Source organism: Mauremys mutica, chromosome 25 (assembly GCF_020497125.1).
Source record: "Mauremys mutica isolate MM-2020 ecotype Southern chromosome 25, ASM2049712v1, whole genome shotgun sequence".
Classification (NCBI taxonomy): domain Eukaryota; kingdom Metazoa; phylum Chordata; order Testudines; family Geoemydidae; genus Mauremys; species Mauremys mutica.
The window spans coordinates 835104-853084 of NC_059096.1; the positions used below are offsets into that span (position 1 = coordinate 835104).

Below are 17981 nucleotides of genomic sequence, written 5' to 3' on the forward strand. Positions count from 1 at the left end.
AGAACTTTATTACCAGTGTCTCAAACAACTTGTTAAACAGCAGGTTGTTCTAGCAAGGACCAAAGCACAATGTCATTCCACTCCAGAAGATGTCTGATTAGAAGGAAACATGCTGAACAGTTGAGGGCACAACTAGTGTCATCCAGGGAACAGTGAGTGCCACGTTGCCTCTTAAATTGTGTATCGTTCCAAAATAACTGAAGTGCAGATTAATGTTCATTTTGCTAATTGATCATTTTGACTCAAATCTTGTGCCGGGGGGCAAAATGGCTGAAGGGCAAAAGTTTGTGTTGTGATGCTATGAGCACTAGCTAAAGGTTTCTGTGTTCCCTGCACTCTCTCCTGCTGCGGTTTGCAGGGTGTTCTGCCTTTGGTATGTACGTGTAGATTGCGAAATCCAGTGGTATCTAAGTGTGACCTGAGCATCATTGCTGTATCTGTAACCAAAACTGCCCGTCCAGGAAGGGGCCCTTAAACACAACTGTACGTGCTTTGCCATCCCCAGGCGGCTTTAGAACTAAAAAGCTTGTTTAGTTTAATCAGAAATTTATTAGTTACAAATGTTTCTTGCACCTGGGAGATGGGAGTGGAAAGGCGCTCAGCTTGCACAAACATACGCCCTAGTGAGATCTGTAGCTACACCAAGACAGTATTTGAGAGGTGAGGAAGGGTCCTACAGACACCAGGGAATGGAGTTTAGCTGCATGTTTAGTTACAAACCAGCTGTGTGAAGTAGAGTTGAGTGACCAGTGATGGGCAAAAAGTGTTGTGGGCATCAGGCTTTAACCAGTGCAGGAATCTGACCCACCTGCAGCTGCTGTCGGAGGTGTAAAACCACCCCTGTTGCCAGATGAAGTCTGTGATGCCCAAAGCACTGGTGATGGCAAAGGGTGATGAGCACGGTGTGAGAATGGGTCATGCTTGGAGCCTCTTGCGACACACGGCAGTGTCTGTGCCGTCCGGTTGATTTGTGGAGGTGTGAGCCCAGTGGCTGTTGTCCTACAGCACGGCATTTTTAAAAATTATATTCTGCTTTGTGCGTGTAACCAAGTTGAACAGAAAGCAATTGTGCCAATGCTGTTTACATGACTACAACGTGTAATGCTCTTCTGCCTAACGTTACCGTATGCCTTATGTGTTTCAAATGTTAATTAAAAGCATAACAAAACCCTCGCTGGCCTGTTTCTCTGCTTGTGACGACGTTTGGGTTAAGCATAAAGCAAAGGTTCATGGGTTAGATTGCTAGGCCGCTGACAATCTGTGGTTCCCTTTGTCAGACCCGGGCAGGTCCCTGTCCCATCCGTCTCCTGCTCGTTCGTGTCACCGAAGAAATCTGGGAACAATAAATGCTCCCCAGTCTGTCAATAATTCAGATCAGTAACATTGGCAGAGGAGCCAAGGCGGGAAGCTTCAAGACCTACCCTAGGTGTTTCAAACAGCCATTGGGCCATGCTTGCAATGGGGGGTAGTGGATTTAGCAGCAGTGTGGCTAGCTGAAAAGTGAATGGGAGAACCCTGCAACGGGAGCAGGGCGAGCTCTTGTCAGGCCCTGTGGTGACCCGCACAGCAGAACCTGGATGGGTACAATTGTCACCCCTTGTTAAAAGAAACTTACCGTGGGAGCATAAAGCGATGTTAGAGAACACACGTACAACTACCCGGCTGCTTCTCTGCTGGTGTGAATGCTAAGCAGCCCCGGAAACATGCTCTAGGCAGGCTTGAACCTCCCCACCCCACTTCCCTTTTGTGGGGCTGATTATAAACCAGGTGCCTCCCCTCCTCTGGAAGAATGTGCTGGGTCTGAAAGAGGAGCCTGAGCCCACAGAGCCGGCTGAAGAGGATCTTGGTGCCTGACTAAATATTCGTAAGGACGCTTGTCACCCCCAGCCCTTCACCTTAGAGCTCTAACTGTTGGTCCAAGCTCTGTCCCAGTGCGGTAACGCACGAGCGAGCGACCGAGGGTGCTTGTCTCTGCAGTGACAGGCTCTCTCCCCTCCCAGCTGCCACCCCACGGCAGGGAGCTGTTCTGTGACACAAGTTCCAGGGCTGCAGTGCTCGGACCCAATCATGCTTGTCACTTTCCCAGCAGGCTCAAGAACTGAATGGCGTGTGAAGTCCCCTCTTGGCCCAATGGCAGCCTCCCTGCTTCAGAGGGGAGCCTTGCTGGCCAGGAGTGTGGGGAGCTGGTGCTGTGGCTAAAAGGAGACCTTCACCCCAAGCTCTGGCCACGGGCGCACTCCTATCACTGTAATTACAGGGAGCAGATTTTGCACGGGGCTTTTGAGCAGCAGCACTGGACACCTGGTGTGAAATGTAACAAGGATCTCAGCTGCTTTGTAAGGGTTCACGTCAGCCCTGCCCCCCTTGGTATCAGCACCAAGTGTGTGTTTGGAGCCTTAAATGCACCGTCACATTCCCATAAAAAGCTACTCGAGAAAGCCCGGCCTCTGCAGAGGGGCTGCAGCCACTTCACTCTGCTCTGGAAGCAGCAGCCGCTGCTATGCAGCCTAGAGCCAGTTGTTGCTATACCTGCCTGTGACCAAAACGGGGGCATTTTGAGGCTCCCAGCCCGAGCCAGGGCCAAGCCCGACTGAACAGGGTGGGGAATGAGACTCGTTTATTTGGGATTCTCCACCAACTACATGGAATGCAAAGTAACAGTGACTGTGTAACGCTGGGCTCCCTCGAGCACTGCGGCTCTGGGCTCTGGGCCCACAGGGCTAGACGTGCATTAGAAGCAGAAAGGTTAGTGATGCTCCTCCAGAGAGCTCCCTGCCCTCCCTGGAACAGGCGCTGGGGATGGGACGGGAGCTCCGGACTGTCTGTCCAAGGAATGAAACGCCCAAGTTAACAAGTGCTATTCCAGAAGCACTGAACACTAGAAAGATGAGCAGCTCCCAGTCCTCCAAAGGCAGAACTGGGATGTCCCAGGTTGACCAGACGTGTGTCTCCACTGGAGATTGGCATCAGGCTGGAAGCTGGGGATGGCTCAGCCTATAATGCTCGTTGTTCACTGATGCCGAAACCAGCTGTGCTAGGAGCTGCGGCTGGTTAACAAGCTAAATCCAAGAGGGAGCTGGAGCTGTGGCAGGTTTTACTTCCACTCAGCAAGAGCGAGGGCGGGTGCCGGTGAGACGCTGCCGCTGGACGTCTCGGTTCTCAGTGCACTTCACACTTGGCACAGGAATTCCTGGCTAGCAAAGGGTGCGGTGGAGGTGAAGCCCACGCAGCGAAAAACCGGCACTGTCCTGAGCGGCTCAGTACTGAACGTGGCTTGTGCCAGCTGGGCTGAGCCCGGCTGGGACTGGAGGGTGGCAGAGAGGGAGCGGCTTTTGGCAGCTCAGCACTGGGAGTTTCACTCGATGCCCAAGTTTCTCAGCAGAGCGCTGACCTCGCGGAGGTACTGGGAATCCGGGTAGCCATTCCTGCCAGGGGAGAGGAAGAGGCGTGAGGCAGCAGCCCCACTGGTAACGCTCAGAGCACGTTCCAAACGCTCCCCCTCCCAACGACCGCAGGAAGTGGGGGGCATCTCTCCCTGTTCCCCCACACACCCCATTTCCCAGATGGGGAGGGAGCCACAGAGGGAACCTCTCAGAGCTTGGCCACCCACGCTTCCAGCCCCGGAGCAAGAGGCGGCCTAGGTCTGGTGCAGGAATTGCTCTTCGCTAGTGTCTCACGGGGCCCTGCCTTGCAGAGGTGGAAAACGGCCCGTGGGGATGGAGTAGCAAGAAACATTTAAAATGGCATTTGGATGCTGCTCTCGCTCATTCATTTCTTCTCCGACAAAGTGGCTGCTGCAGCCCCGCCCGCCAGGGTAAGAGAGGCTCTGCCCTCCCGAGCCAGGGCATGGAAGCAGCTGGGGGGCTCAGACAATTCCTGGGCATGGTGCGTGTTGCACACTGGCGGCTTCGCTCCAAGGCCGGCTGCAGCGTTGGGTTGCTGGGCTCTGGCCGGTGCCTGCACACCAAGCGTGGATACAGCACAGCACCCAGGCATCTAGGGCCAGGCCCTGTTCCTCTCCCTCCTAGGCCAAGAGCTAACAGGCCAGAGGCCGCCGGGGCCCCAGACCCCGTCCAAACCCCACCAGCACTGCTCCGTACCTGGCCTTGCCCTTGTCGAAAGAGGTTTTGTGGGGGATGAGGTGCCACATCACTCTCTCCTCCCCGTCACAGGACTGGATCTGGAAGGTCAGGCCCTGCTCAAACGCTTTCTGCAGCAGCTGAGACGTCTTCTTCCCCTCCCTGTTGTCGGGCAGGAAGGCCTGGAAGCGGCCACCCCTGTACGGTCTCCCGGGTCGGGGGTCTCCAGCCTTTAAATGGCGACGTGGAGGAGGGGAGAAGGAAGGAAGTCGTAAAATCAGCCCTGAGCAGGAGTTTGTGCTGCTGGGACAGGGCTGCTCTCAGGTTTGCCTGCTGGGAGGCCAGGCAGGTTTCGTCGCCTGCCAGGGTCACGCTCCCCTGGCTGGGAAGGCAGGGTCAGTTTGTGGGACCCAGCCCCTGCCCTGGCCAAGGAGCGAGCCGGGAGCGCGGGCTAGTGAGCAGGAGCAGGAGCGAGAGGAGGCTGCTAGTGGGAGCCGTTTGTGGCGTTTCCTACGCTGGGTCACGCTCACAACACACAAAAACCCGACTCCCCTGTGGCTCCCTTCTTGGTCACTTCTCTCTGCAGTGCCTCAGCCCTGGGGTGCACTGGGGGAGGGGACTGCTCTGGGCTCTTGCTGGCTTGGGAGGGGACGTGGGAAAAGCCAGAGCCCCCGTCAGCCAGAGATGAACAGTGTAACTGCCTCATTCAACTCCCCTCTGCTGCTGTGCCTGCAACAAGCGAGAGAACCTCGGAACGGCCAGGCTGGGTCAGACCAATGGTCCATCCAGCCCAGTATCCCTGGCCCTGATAGTGAGCGGTGCCAGGTTCCCCAGAGGGAATGAACAGAGCAGGGCAATCACTGAGTGATCCGTCCCCTCGCCCAGTCCCGGCTTCTGGCAGTGAGAGGGTTAGGGACACCCAGATCATGGGGCTGCGCCCCTGCCCAGCTTGGCTAATAGCTATTGATGGACCTGTCCTCAGTGAACTTATCAATTCTTTTTTGAACCTGGTTATAGTTTTGACCTTCACAACATCTCCTGGCAATGAGTTCCACAGGTTGACTGTGCCTTGTGTAAAGAAAATACTTCCTTATGTTTGTAAACCCATTGCCTAGTAAGTTTATTGGGTGACCCCTGGTTCTTGTGTTATGTGAAGGGGTAAACAGCACTTCCCTCTTCACTTTCTCCGCACCAGTCATGATTTTATGGCTCTCTATCGTATCCCCCCCAAGTCGTCTCTTTTCCAAGCTGAACAGTATTAATCTTTTCAATCTCTCCTCATATAGAAGCTGTTCCACAGACTTAATCATTTTTGTTGCCCTTCTCTGTGCCTCTTCCAATTCTAATATATCTGTTCAGAGATTTGGGAGCCAGATCTGCACGCAGTATTCAAGTTGTGGGCGTACCATGGATTTATATAGTTGCATTATGATATTTACTGTCTTATTATCTATCCCTTTCCTAATGGTTCCCAACACGCAGTTAGCTTTTTCGACTGCTGCTGCAGTCATTGAGCAGATGTTCTAGAGACGCATTATCTATGATGACTCTAAGATCTCTTTCTTAGTGGCAACAGCAAATTTAGACTGCATCATTTTGTAAGTATAGCTGGGATTATGTTTTCCAATGTGCGTTACTTTGCACTTAGCAACACTGAATTTCAGCTGCCAGTTCATTGCCCAGTCACCCAGTTTAGTGAGATCCCTTCGTAACTCTCGGCAGGCAGCTTTGAACTTAACTATCTTGAGTAATTTTATATCATCTGCAAACTTTGGCACCTTCCTGTTTACCCCCTTTTCCAGCTCATTTATGACTCTGTTGAACAGCCCTGCTCCCAGTACAGATCCCGGGGGGACCCCACTATTTACCACTGTCCACTGTGAAAACTGGCCATTTGGTCCTCCCCTTTGTTCCCTGTCTTTTAACCAGTTACCGACCCATGAAAGAACCTTCCCTCGTCTCCCAGGACTTCTTACATTGCCGAAGAGCCTTTGCTGAGGGCCCTTGTGAAAAGCTTTCTGAAAGTCCATGTACACTATAGCCCTGGATCCCCCTTGTCCACATGCTTGTTGACCCCTCAGAGAATTCGAACAGACTGGGGAGGCCTGATGTCCCTTTTCAAATGCCATGTTGATGCTTCCTCAACAAATCGTGTTCATCTGGGTCATAATTCTGTTCTTTATGGGTGTGCTTGGACTACAGCTCATTCCCAGCTGGCACCCGTGCTCCCCTTCTGCCTGTGTTATCCACCTGCCTCAGCTCTCTGGGGCAGGGACTCTGTTCTGCGTGGGCAATGCCCAGCACAGCGGGGCCCTGGCTTCCGACCAGGATGCCTAGGCATTACCCCAAGTCCCATAATTAGGGGGCTGGAAAGGCCCTGGTGTCAGACTCTGTGTGTGGCCTGGCTACCTACCTCCTGCACACCGTCAGGGATGTCGTAGACGATCTTGAGCGTTGGGTCTCGAAAGTAGCCGGGCAGGCTCTGGGACAGAGTCACCACCTTGAACGTCCCTTTAATAGCCCTGGCGCTCTTGGGGGAGCCGCAGCAGGCTGGGTGCGTGTCTTCGGCTGCAAAACAAGTCCGGCACAGAGCGTGGCCGCACTGGGCGCGGCAGGTCGCTGTGCACGAGCTCTGGCATGCATCACACCTCCCAAGCTTGTGCTCGTGGGCTCCCTGCCCAGGGCTGGGACCTCTTAGCTCCAGCTCCGAAATCGCCGTCTCCTGTGAGTCCCCATCTCCTGCTGGGTCCCCCTGGCCTGGCTTGGGGGCTCGTTCTGCAGCCCGAGCTGGCAGGACAGTCCCAGAGCTAAAGAGCCAGATGGGCAAGGACTGCGGGGGGCCGTCTGCTGCATGAGCAGGGGGCCTCGGGCTTCCCCCCGCCTCACTGGGGCCTCCTCGGCTCTTGTCTCTTGCGAACTGGAATCTGTCAGGCAGGACCCGCTTTATCCTGGCCATCTCGGGCTCTCCAGCTGGCCTCTCCCCCTTCTGCAACTCCTGGGGGTCCCCTGGGCTGAGGCTCTGCCTGCCTGCCAAGCTGGCATCAAGGAGGCCACTGCCACTCGCATCCTGTGAGTCGCTGGGGTAACTTGGGTCCTCCTGCCCCAGCGCCTGCTGGTAGCTGCTGGTTCTCGTGCCATTCCACCCGGGCCCATCCAGCTGGGAGGCGCTCTCCGAAACGTCAGACCGGCTGGCTGTGCTGCTAACCTCCAGCTGCTGCAGTCCCTCCCGGCCATGGTGATATTCGGCAGCCAGCGCTGGGTCCTGGGTTTTCACCTGCTGTGTGGGGCTTGGATACTCCTCGGCCGGAGATCCCTCCAGCCCCGGAGACGGGGAAGAAAGTGTCAGAGCACTTCGCCTCCTGGCAGAGAATCTCTGGAAGGCCTCATTGACGCTCAGCAGTGTTTCCTTGGGGCACATGAGATGCAGTTTGTACCTGTCTTTGCTGACTCTGACCTGGGCAGAGCATCCTTTCAAGAGGCTGCACAGCTCATTCAAAGCCTCGTCGCTGGGCCCCTCCACATCGAGTTCGGAGTAGCTCAGGCTCTGGCACACGAGAGCAGGACACACCGTCTGGCACAGAGCCTCCATCTTCCACCTGGCTTGGAGGAGCTTTGTCCTGTCCTCAGCTGTGAGCGTCAGCACGGTGCAGCCTTTGCTGCTGCGCTCTGCGAGCAGGACACCTCCCTCCCTGCACAGCCCGTCAATAGCAGAGCCATGAATCTCTTTCAAATAAGCCCACTGCACAGGATCCATGCTGATCTCCTCGCTGACCCTGCTGGGGTCTCTGGGCGTGTCGCTTGCCTTAGACTTTGGAATGGAGAAACTATTGGAGCGTCTCAGCGGGGCGCTAGACTCGGGCGGTTTGGAATCTAGTGCTGAACAGGTCCCCGTGGTATCGAAAAGGCTCAAGGATTTGAAGGCACTAGACGCGCTGCTAATGAGCTGAGGCTTTACGGGACCAGGGCTTTTCCAGACCCCGAGACTCTGCAAAGTGCTGCTTGCTTTGCCTCCAGCAAACAGAGATGGCGTCTTGGGTCTCAAGAGCAGGGGGGCCCCCTTCCTTCGGTCCCAATCCTTCAGCTCCCTCTGCTGAACCTCTGCCGCTGGCCCAGTGATGGTTGCAGAGACAGGCAGGTGGTGCTGACCGCTCGGTGGTGCTGGATCGTTCTGGCCCGGGGCACCAGCTTCCTTTAACCAGCTGCCAGAAAGCTGCATCTGCTCCATGAACAGGGAGCTGCGATCCAGCGAGGGCCGTGCACTGGAAAGAGCCGCGTCGTGCTTTAGGAAGCTGAAATTGGCGGCTAGCTTGTGTTCACCTTTAAACTCAAACTTGCCAGAGCTCAGTCTTGGGGGTGAAGGATCCACCGTGGGTTCAGGCTTGCCCAGTCTGGCATCCCCTCCATGAAGAGCGGCTGTGTATGTGGCCAGGGAGCCGTTGGACGTCCTGAGGCCGGCTGTGGCTGTTCTCCCAGGACTTCGATCTTGGATGTATTGTTTGGCCTGGGAGACATCGACCAGATTCCCGATGAGATAGAGATGTCGCTCGTCTTCGTGACAAAGGAGCAGGGGGCAGAGTTTCTGCAGGTCCCCTAGCAAGGCCCTCTGAGACCGCATGTCACTGCTCAGCTCCCCCTTGCTGATCTTCTCCTTGCGCAGACTGGCTTCCAGCTGCTGATAGAGATGCAGCAGCGCCAGGCGGGCTTGCACCACGGAGCTGATGTCCCCCGTGTTCTTGGAGGAGGCCTGGAGGTAGAGAATGGCGATGCCGTCGCTGCTGACGTCCACCATGTCGACCTGGTGCTGGTGCAGCACCCGCTGGTACTTGTCACTGCAGAACTTCTGCATGTACAGGTAGATATCTGCGTCCATCACCAGGGAGAAGTCCTCCAGCTGCTCCACAGCTTCTCCGTCCACAGGGTCCCTGTGCAACCGGGGCTCAGACGCCTCCTCGTGCACGTGGCCCGGACTTGGCTGCTTCTCCACCCTGGGCTCTGGCAAGGGGGAGCTGGGCCTCTGCTGGGAAGCGGACACCCCTGTGCCTGTGGCGGGGTGGCTGACTCCCTCTGGGGGGGCCTCTCCAGCTTGCTGGCTCCTCAGCAGCTCCTTGCTGAAGGCCTGCAGCTCTGTGAACGGCCCCTTGACCGTGCACAGCGTCTCCTTAGGGTCGAAGCTGAACTGCACGGCGCCGTAACGTTTTGCGCAGGCTTCTCAGGAGGGTTTTGCCATCCAGGAGCCTCCCGTAGTCGATGATCATACAAACGCGCACGAAGATCTGGGGGGACAGGACCAGAGGAGTCAGAGGGCAGTGACTGACGGTAAACAGCCCCCCTGCAGGAGGGAGACGACCCCCGACAGGCCCCACTCCACCACCCTGCCATCATGAGGACAACGGCAGCTGCACGCACTATCTCACCGCGGCTCCCAGGGTCACTTCAAGGCCAAGTGCCAAGCGCCCCCACCTTCCCTTCCACCCTGTGTTTGCTCTCCCCAAGGGCAGGCAAACAAACCTAGTGTAGCTTCGTGCGGCAATCGCTGCCCATGGAGACGGAGAGGGCGTGCCCTGGCGGGGGTGCATGGAGCCAGGCAGAGAGCTGTAGCGTCGGGCAGCGATTAATGTGGGAGGGCCATGCGGTCAGGCCTGACAGAGCCAGCGGCCTGGAGCAGAACTTCCCCTCCACACGCGGTACAAAGGGCTTGGTGCACAGGGTGTTGCCTGCTGGGAGCAGGGAGTGGCGCCGAGTGTGACTTTAATACAGCCACCGCATCTCCCATGTGCGCAGCGAGCTCGGCAAGCAGCCCGAGCCCAGGGATCCCCTCTTCCCGTTTCTATTGCTAGCATCATGCCAGGATCTCAGCCGCCTCCCACCCCCTCTGCTCTGGCTGCAGTGTCCCTAGCAGGCATTAGGCTGCCTGTCTCTGACATCATACGTAGTTGCCATGGAGATAACTGTGATGTCACAGACAGCAGGCTCTGACGGGTGAGCTTGTTTTCACGAGTACCAAAGCCCAGAGCTGGCAGCTGCACCAGCATCATGAAATGAGAGGAAGGGCAGAATTACCTCACGGCCTCTGACACCAGCGCCTCCCCTAAACGCCCTCGAGGGAAATTGCCTGCTTTCCTGGCTCATGAAGTGGCAGAGAAATTAACAGAAGTCCCTGCCTGGCCATGTGGGAGCAGCTAGCTGGGCTTAACGAACCCCCCCATCTCCCCCCGCTGCTATTCCCTCTGCGCTTGGACAGCTACAAATGCAGACTGACCAAGCGTAAAACTGGGCCCTGACTCGGGTGCGTTATCAGCAAAAACCCTTTTAAATCCTCACTTGAATACAAATAAAGCGAGTTTGCTTCAACTCTGATTAACGGGATTAGCAGAGTCTCCTCCCTGCGTATCTATGGCAGGTGCGATGTTCTGGGTGCCGGGGGGGGGGGGGGGGCTCTGGGAGGAGTGTATGCAGCCGAGGGGGGGGGCTGCCCGCCTGATCCCGCCCGTTACCTCGTCAGGGCTCAGCTCGGCCGCATGCGCTGTCACTGTCAGCGGGTACGTCTTTCCACCGACCAACAAAACGTGGTTCTCCACCTCCAGGACCCTCTGAGCCACTAAGCCGAGCAAAGCAATAGACACGTGTCAGTGGCTGCACCCTGCCCTGGGCTGTGCCGCTGGGCTCCCCAGCCAGACAAGGGCCAGAGCGGGATCCTTATTCCTCCCTCTCCCCCACTGCTTTCCTGGGGCAGCCCCTTGTTGGAGGCTGGGAATTCCACCAGCTGCCCTCCAGGCTGGGGGGCCCAATGCCGCAGGGGGTGCCCTGGCCTTTAGGCCCCTGGGCGGAGCTTCTTGGGCTGCCCCTGTGGCCCCAGGACACAAGTGCTGGCTGGCGCAAGCCCCCTGCGTTACCTCCCGCTTCCTCAAAGGTGACGAGGGCACAGGCCGGGGGGCCAGCGAGCAGCGCGATGTCTGCGATCTCTCCGCCGCCGTTGCGGGCGCGCAGGAAGTGGATGGTGAGCTTGTCGGCGACTCTCTCTGGCGGGAGGTCTGTTGGGATCCCCCCAACGCGCACTGTGCGCCCAGCCATGCTGCCGGCCCTCCTGCAGGGAAGGAGCACAGAGGTAAGCCAGCAAGCAAAGCTCCCAGCCCACCCGCCAGGGCTCGTGGGCTGCCCGCTCCGCTCTGGAGCCAGGGAGCTGGGCTCGCAGGCAGGAGACCTGGGTTCTGTTCTGGTGCATGTGCCCTGCCTAGCAAAGAATTGATGCCACGCTTCTCCCTGCGGCTAGGTCACCGCCCCTCTCTGTGACTCAGTTTCTCCACTTCCACAAGGAATCGGGCTTGTGCAGCTGAATGCAGGAGCATTTGCAAAGCACGTCTGGATCCGCAGACAAAGCCTGTTACCACCCAGGGGAAACCTGGGCAGCCCTAGCTCACCTCGCGTGAAGCCCGTCCCGTCACCGCGTGGCACTCACTGGGAGCAGAGCCCACGGGGAATCAGGAAGAAACCACCATCCCCCTGTCACTGGAGCACAGCTGAGCGTGGCCTTGTGCCTCCCTCCAGCCTGTGCCGGACAACAGCCTCTGCCCAAGGCACTTGCTGCAGATGGGGGGTCAGACGGGGGAGCTCTCATGCCTGGAGGAAGATGTTCCTCCCCCAAGGCCCCATTTGCCCCACAGGAAACTGAGGTCTCTGTGGGATTTGTAGCTCAGCTGCTCTTTTCTCCAGGGAGCCCGAACGTTCCAGCCTGTTTTTTCTGGCTTCGAAGCTCCTGCCACGGCGGCCAAACCTCCGCCAGGGGTGGCATTGACTCTCTCTTGCAGCGAGCAATAGAATGGCCAAACTCTGCAGGCCCCAAGCAGCGCCCCCTAGTTCGCCAGCTGCATGAGGCCAACTGAATAATGCAGCCTTGCTGCCCTGCCCCCCTGAACACACATCAGAGCCACTCTTTGGAAAGGCACCGCCGGCAGGACAATGCTCAGTCTCGGCTAAGGGCTCCAGGGGCTGTGGTCCGAGCCCACCTATCATTTCTCTGCTCATCCGCAAGCAGAGGGGCTGAAATCTTGGATTATTCATGAGCTTCCACTTAACATGCAAAGATGCAGCTGCACACACCATAAATATTTATTAGGCCTCGGGGAGGGGGACCCTCTGTTCCTGCAAATTCTCATTAAGCTGGGAGGAGCAGACTCGCGCCCTGCTCAGGGGTTTGCGGCGGAGCTGGGGGGACTGAGCTGCTACCATACCAGCTGCGTTAGAGCCAGGGTCTCGCTAGGGTCTTTATACAGCTGCTATCCCTGCAGTCCCCAGGGGGAAATGGGCCTAGGGTCCCCCACCTGCCCCCAGGAGTCCAGGTGTCCACATCACCAGGGTTCCTGTGTCACAGGCCCAGCCTGAGCACGCGCGCCAGGGGTGCCTCAGTCAGTCAATAACAAGGCCGGGAAGGTTTAATATTTAAACAAGCTGTTGAATTTTTCAGCAGGGAAGGTAGCAGCAGCAGGGCCCCCCCGAGCTCTGCGGCGTTGCGAACAGCTGCCTCTGGGCTTTCCAGGCTCTTCGCAAAACAGCAGCAGCGAGGAGGCAAGAGACACTGGGCTGCAGGAGGCGACGGCGGCAGCCAACTGCCACTTTGGCCCTGGCCTGCATGGCCCCTGTCTCTGCAGGGATTCCCCAAGGGGCGCGGGGGGCCAGACGCTGTGTGAACAAGGCAGCCCTGGGGCAAGCAGATGGGCCTCATTCTGCTCTCGCTGTCTGGGTGCTGCCGGCCTGACGGGCAGGGACTGAAAGTGCTGCCCTGAAAGAGGCGTGGGTAGAAATGGCACCAGCTTAGGCACCAGCTCCCCCCCACACCCGCCCGGGCCGTGTCCAGCGAGCGGCCGACTCTGGCCCCTGGTTGTGCAACTGGAGCCAGGGGCCCCCTGGGTCTCCACGCAGGCACCAGGGCCCAGACCCACAGTGCCCAGGGCCAGATCCCAGCCCCAGTAACTGGGTCCCCACCTGCTGCCAGGGAGCCGGGCGGGGGCCGGGCTCTGCTCCAGGGCAGGCCGGCCCCGACTCCCCACGTCCTGGCAGCGTGGGGGGGCTGGCGAAGGGCGGGCCCAGCCCCCCAGGCCTGCCTGGAGCAGGGGGCACCGCCTGAGCCCGTGGGGCTGGTGGGGGCAGCAGCGGCTGGGCTGGAGCCAGGGAGGGACGATGCTCCCGGAGGCGGGGGCGGGGGCCGCATCTTGGGCACAGGAACAATGGGGGGGGGGGCTGGAAATCCGGTGTCTGCTGTTGGTTATTAGTGCTCCGAGCGGGGGGGGATCCCAAGTTCCAGCCCCCCCCGGGACGGCGCCCACAGCGTGTGGGGGGGCAGGACCGGGCCAGTAACTCCCCCGCCCCCCCATTGCGCACGAGGCCCCGGGGCGGGGGGGCTATGGGGCACCGCAGGGGGGCGGGGGCTGTGTGTACACCCGGGGGGGGGGGCTGCCCACCTGTGTGGGGTGAACTCGGGGCCCCTTCCCGCACCGGCCCCGATACCTGCGGGCTCCGCTCCCGGCTCCGGCCCAGCCGCCGCGGCGGGGAAACGAAAGTGAAAGTCCGGGAGGAGCCGCCCCGCCCCCCCTCGCTCCTACAGCCCCCCCCGCCCTGTGGGTGTGTCCGTCCCCCGTAGCACCTAACGCCGCCACCCGTAGAGCCCCCCCCCGGTCAGCTAGAGCCCCCCCCCCGCCTCTGAACGCCTCCTACAGCCCCCCCGCGCCCTCTGGGTGTGTGTCCGTCCCCCATAGCACCTAACACCGCCACCCCTAGAGCCCCCCCCACCTCTGACCGCCCCCTACAGCCCCCCCACACACTCACAGGATCCCCCATAGCCCATCACCACCTCCAGCCTCACCCCGTCCGCCCCCCCACAGCGCCCCCCCGCCGCACCCTATAGCCCTCTTCCCCCCCCGTTCCCGCCCTCCACACCCCTATGGCCCCACCCCCACCTTAGGGCCAGCTATCGCCCCCCCCCCCACACACACACACTCCCTCTATCTCGTCCCCTAAATATCAGGGGGGAGCCATGTTAGTCTGTAGCCGCAAACACAACGAGGCATCCGATGCCACCTTATAGACTAACAGGTTCAGTTGGGCATAAGCCTTCGTGGGTGAAGATGCAGCTGAAGACGTGGGGTTTTTTACCCACGAAAGCTTGTGCCCAAATAAAGCTGTTAGTCTTTAAGGTGCCACTGGACTCTTCGTCGGTTTTGCCCAAACTAGGGTGACCAGATGTCGACTTTTTATAGGGACAGTCCTGCTTTTGGGGTCTTTTTCTTATATAGGCTCCTTTTACCCCCCACCCCCACCCCCATCCCAACTTTTCACATTTGCTGTCTGGTCACCCTACCCTAAACACACACACTGCCCCCCCCATAGCATCTGAGGTCACAGGCCGAGACCCAGGAGAGCAATTGGGGTCATCTGAGGTCACTGGAGAGATAATGGGGTTATCTGAGGTCACAGACTCAGATCCAGCAGAGCAAATGGGGTCATGTGAGGTCACTGAAGAAGTAATGAGGGTCGTCTGAGGTAACAGGTCCAGACCTAGGGCAGGTAATGGGGTCATCAGAGGACACTGGACAAGTAATGAGGTTATCTGAGGACACAGATTCAGATCCAGAAGAGCAAATGGGGTCATGTGAGGTCACTGAAGAAGTAATGGGGTCATCTGAGGTAACAGGGGTCATCTGAGGACACTGGACAAGTAATGGGGTTATCTGAGGACACAGATTCAGATCCAGAAGAGCAAATGGGGTCATGTGAGGTCACTGAAGAGTAATGGGGTCATCTGAGGACACTGGAGAAGTAATGGGGTTATCTGAGGACACAGATTCAGATCCGGAAGAGCAAATGGGGTCATGTGAGGTCACTGAAGAGTAATGGGGTCATCTGAGGACACTGGAGAAGTAATGGGGTTATCTGAGGACACAGATTCAGATCCGGAAGAGCAAATGGGGTCATGTGAGGTCACTGAAGAGTAATGGGGTCATCTGAGGACACTGGAGAAGTAATGGGGTTATCTGAGGACACAGATTCAGATCCGGAAGAGCAAATGGGGTCATGAGAGATCAGTGAAGAAGTAATGGGGTCATCTGAGGTAACAGGGGTCATCTGAGGACACTGGAGAAGTAATGGGGTTATCTGAGGTAACAGGTCCAGAATCCAGGGCAGGTAATGGGGTCATCTGAGGACACTGGACAAGTAATGGGGGTTATCTGAGGACACAGATTCAGATCCAGAAGAGCAAATGGGGTCATGTGAGGTCACTGAAGAAGTAATGGGGTCATCTGAGGTAACAGGGTTCATCTGAGGACACTGGACAAGTAATGGGGTTATCTGAGGTCACAGACTCAGATCCAGAAGAGCAAATGGGGTCATGTGAGGTCACTGAAGAAGTTATGGGGTCATCTGAGGACACTGGACAAGTAATGGGGTTATCTGAGGTCACAGACTCAGAGCCAGAAGAGCAAATGGGGTCATGTGAGGTCACTGAAGAAGTAATGGGGTCATCTGAGGACACTGGACAAGTAATGGGGTTATCTGAGGACACAGATTCAAATCCGGAAGAGCAAATGGGGTCATGTGAGGTCACTGAAGAGTAATGGGGTCATCTGAGGACACTGGAGAAGTAATGGGGTTATCTGAGGACACAGATTCAGATCCGGAAGAGCAAATGGGGTCATGCGAGGTCAGTGAAGAAGTAATGGGGTCGTCTGAGGTAACAGGGGTCATCTGAGGACACTGGACAAGTAATGGGGTTATCTGAGGTCACAGACTCAGAGCCAGAAGAGCAAATGGGGTCATGTGAGGTCACTGACGAAGTAATGGGGTCATCTGAGGTAACAGGTCCAGAATCCAGGGCAGGTAATGGGGTCATCTGAGGACACTGGACAAGTAATGGGGGTTATCTGAGGACACAGATTCAGAGCCAGAAGAGCAAATGGGGTCATGTGAGGTCACTGACGAAGTAATGGGGTCATCTGAGGTAACAGGGGTCATCTGAGGACACTGGACAAGTAATGGGGTTATCTGAGGTCACAGACTCAGATCCAGAAGAGCAAATGGGGTCATGTGAGGTCATTGAAGAAGTAATGGGGTCATCTGAGGTAACTGGGGTCATCTGAGGACACTGGAGAAGTAATGGGGTTATCTGAGGACACAGATTCAGATCCAGAAGAGCAAATGGGGTCATGTGAGGTCACTGAAGTAGTAATGGGGTCATCTGAGGTAACAGGGGTCATCTGAGGACACTGGAGAAGTAATGGGGTTATCTGAGGACACAGATTCAGATCCAGAAGAGCAAATGGGGGTTATGTGAGGTCACTGAAGAAGTAATGGGGTCATCTGAGGTAACAGGGGTCATCTGAGGACACTGGACAAGTAATGGGGTTATCTGAGGTCACAGACTCAGAACCAGAAGAGCAAATTGGGTCATGTGAGGTCACTGAAGAAGTAATGGGGTCATCTGAGGTAACAGGGGTCATCTGAGGACACTGGACAAGTAATGGGGTTATCTGAGGTCACAGACTCAGAACCAGAAGAGCAAATTGGGTCATGTGAGGTCACTGAAGAAGTAATGGGGTCATCTGAGGACACAGACTCAGCTCCAGAAGAGCAAATGGGGTCATGTGAGGTCACTGAAGAAGTCATGGGGTCATCTGAGGACACTGGACAAATAATGGGGTTATCTGAGGACATAGATTCAGATCCAGAAGAGCAAATGGGGTCATGTGAGGTCACTGAAGAAGTAATGGGGTCGTCTGAGGTAACAGGGGTCATCTGAGGACACTGGACAAGTAATGGGTTTATCTGAGGTCACAGACTCAGCTCCAGACGAGCAAATGGGGGTCATGTGAGGTCACTGAAGAGTAATGGGGTTATCTGGGGTCATCTGAGGACACTGGACAAGTAATGGGGTTATCTGAGGACGCAGACTCAGATCCAGAAGAGCAAATGGGGTTATGTGAGGTCACTGAAGAAGTAATGGGGTCATCTGAGGTAACAGGTCCAGACCCAGGGCAGGGAATGGGGTCCGTCTCCCATAGCACCTTATGCCACCACCCCTAGACCCCACCCCGGTCAGCTAGAGCCCCCCCCCATCTCTGAATGCCTCCTACAGCCCCTCCCCCGCACCCTCTGGGTGTGTGGCCATCTCCCATAGCACCTAACGCCACCACCCCTAGACCCCCCCCCACCCCCGGGTTAGCTAGAGCCCCCCCCACCTCTGAACGCCCCCAGCGCCCTTGTGGGGGCATTCCCCCATAGCACCTAACGCCGCCACCCCTAGAGCCTCCCCCACCTCTGACCGCCCCCTACAGCCCCCCCACACTCACAGGATCCCCCATAGCCCATCACCACCTCCAGCCTCACCCCGTCCGCCTCCCCACAGCGCCCCCCCGCCGCACCCTATAGCCCTCTCCCCCCCCGTTCCCGCCCTCCACACCCCTATGGCCCCACCCCCACCTTAGGGCCAGCTATCGCCCCCCCCCACACACACACACTCCCTCTATCTCGTCCCCTAAATATCAGGGGGGAGCCATGTTAGTCTGTAGCCGCAAACACAACGAGGCATCCGATGCCACCTTATAGACTAACAGGTTCAGTTGGGCATAAGCCTTCGTGGGTGAAGATGCAGCTGAAGACGTGGGGTTTTTTACCCACGAAAGCTTGTGCCCAAATAAAGCTGTTAGTCTTTAAGGTGCCACTGGACTCTTCGTCGGTTTTGCCCAAACTAGGGTGACCAGATGTCGACTTTGTATAGGGACAGTCCTGCTTTTGGGTCTTTTTCTTATATAGGCTCCTTTTACCCCCCCCCCCATCCCAACTTTTCACATTTGCTGTCTGGTCACCCTACCCTAAACACACACACTGCCCCCCCCATAGCATCTGCCACACTGC

At 57.3% G+C, this 17981-nt stretch overlaps 1 protein-coding gene across 1 annotated transcript; it reads right to left on the bottom strand.

The window, feature by feature from the left end:
* Positions 1-1269: 1269 nt before the first annotated feature.
* Positions 1270-11150, bottom strand: LOC123356563. Its single transcript, XM_044999930.1, has 6 exons — positions 10973-11150; positions 10574-10677; positions 9337-9352; positions 6493-9284; positions 4101-4309; positions 1270-3425 (listed from the first exon to the last, which is right to left on the bottom strand). Exons 1-6 carry the CDS (start codon positions 11148-11150, stop codon positions 3356-3358), a joined length of 3369 nt encoding a protein of 1122 aa, XP_044855865.1. The 3' UTR covers positions 1270-3355.
* Positions 11151-17981: the final 6831 nt, after the last annotated feature.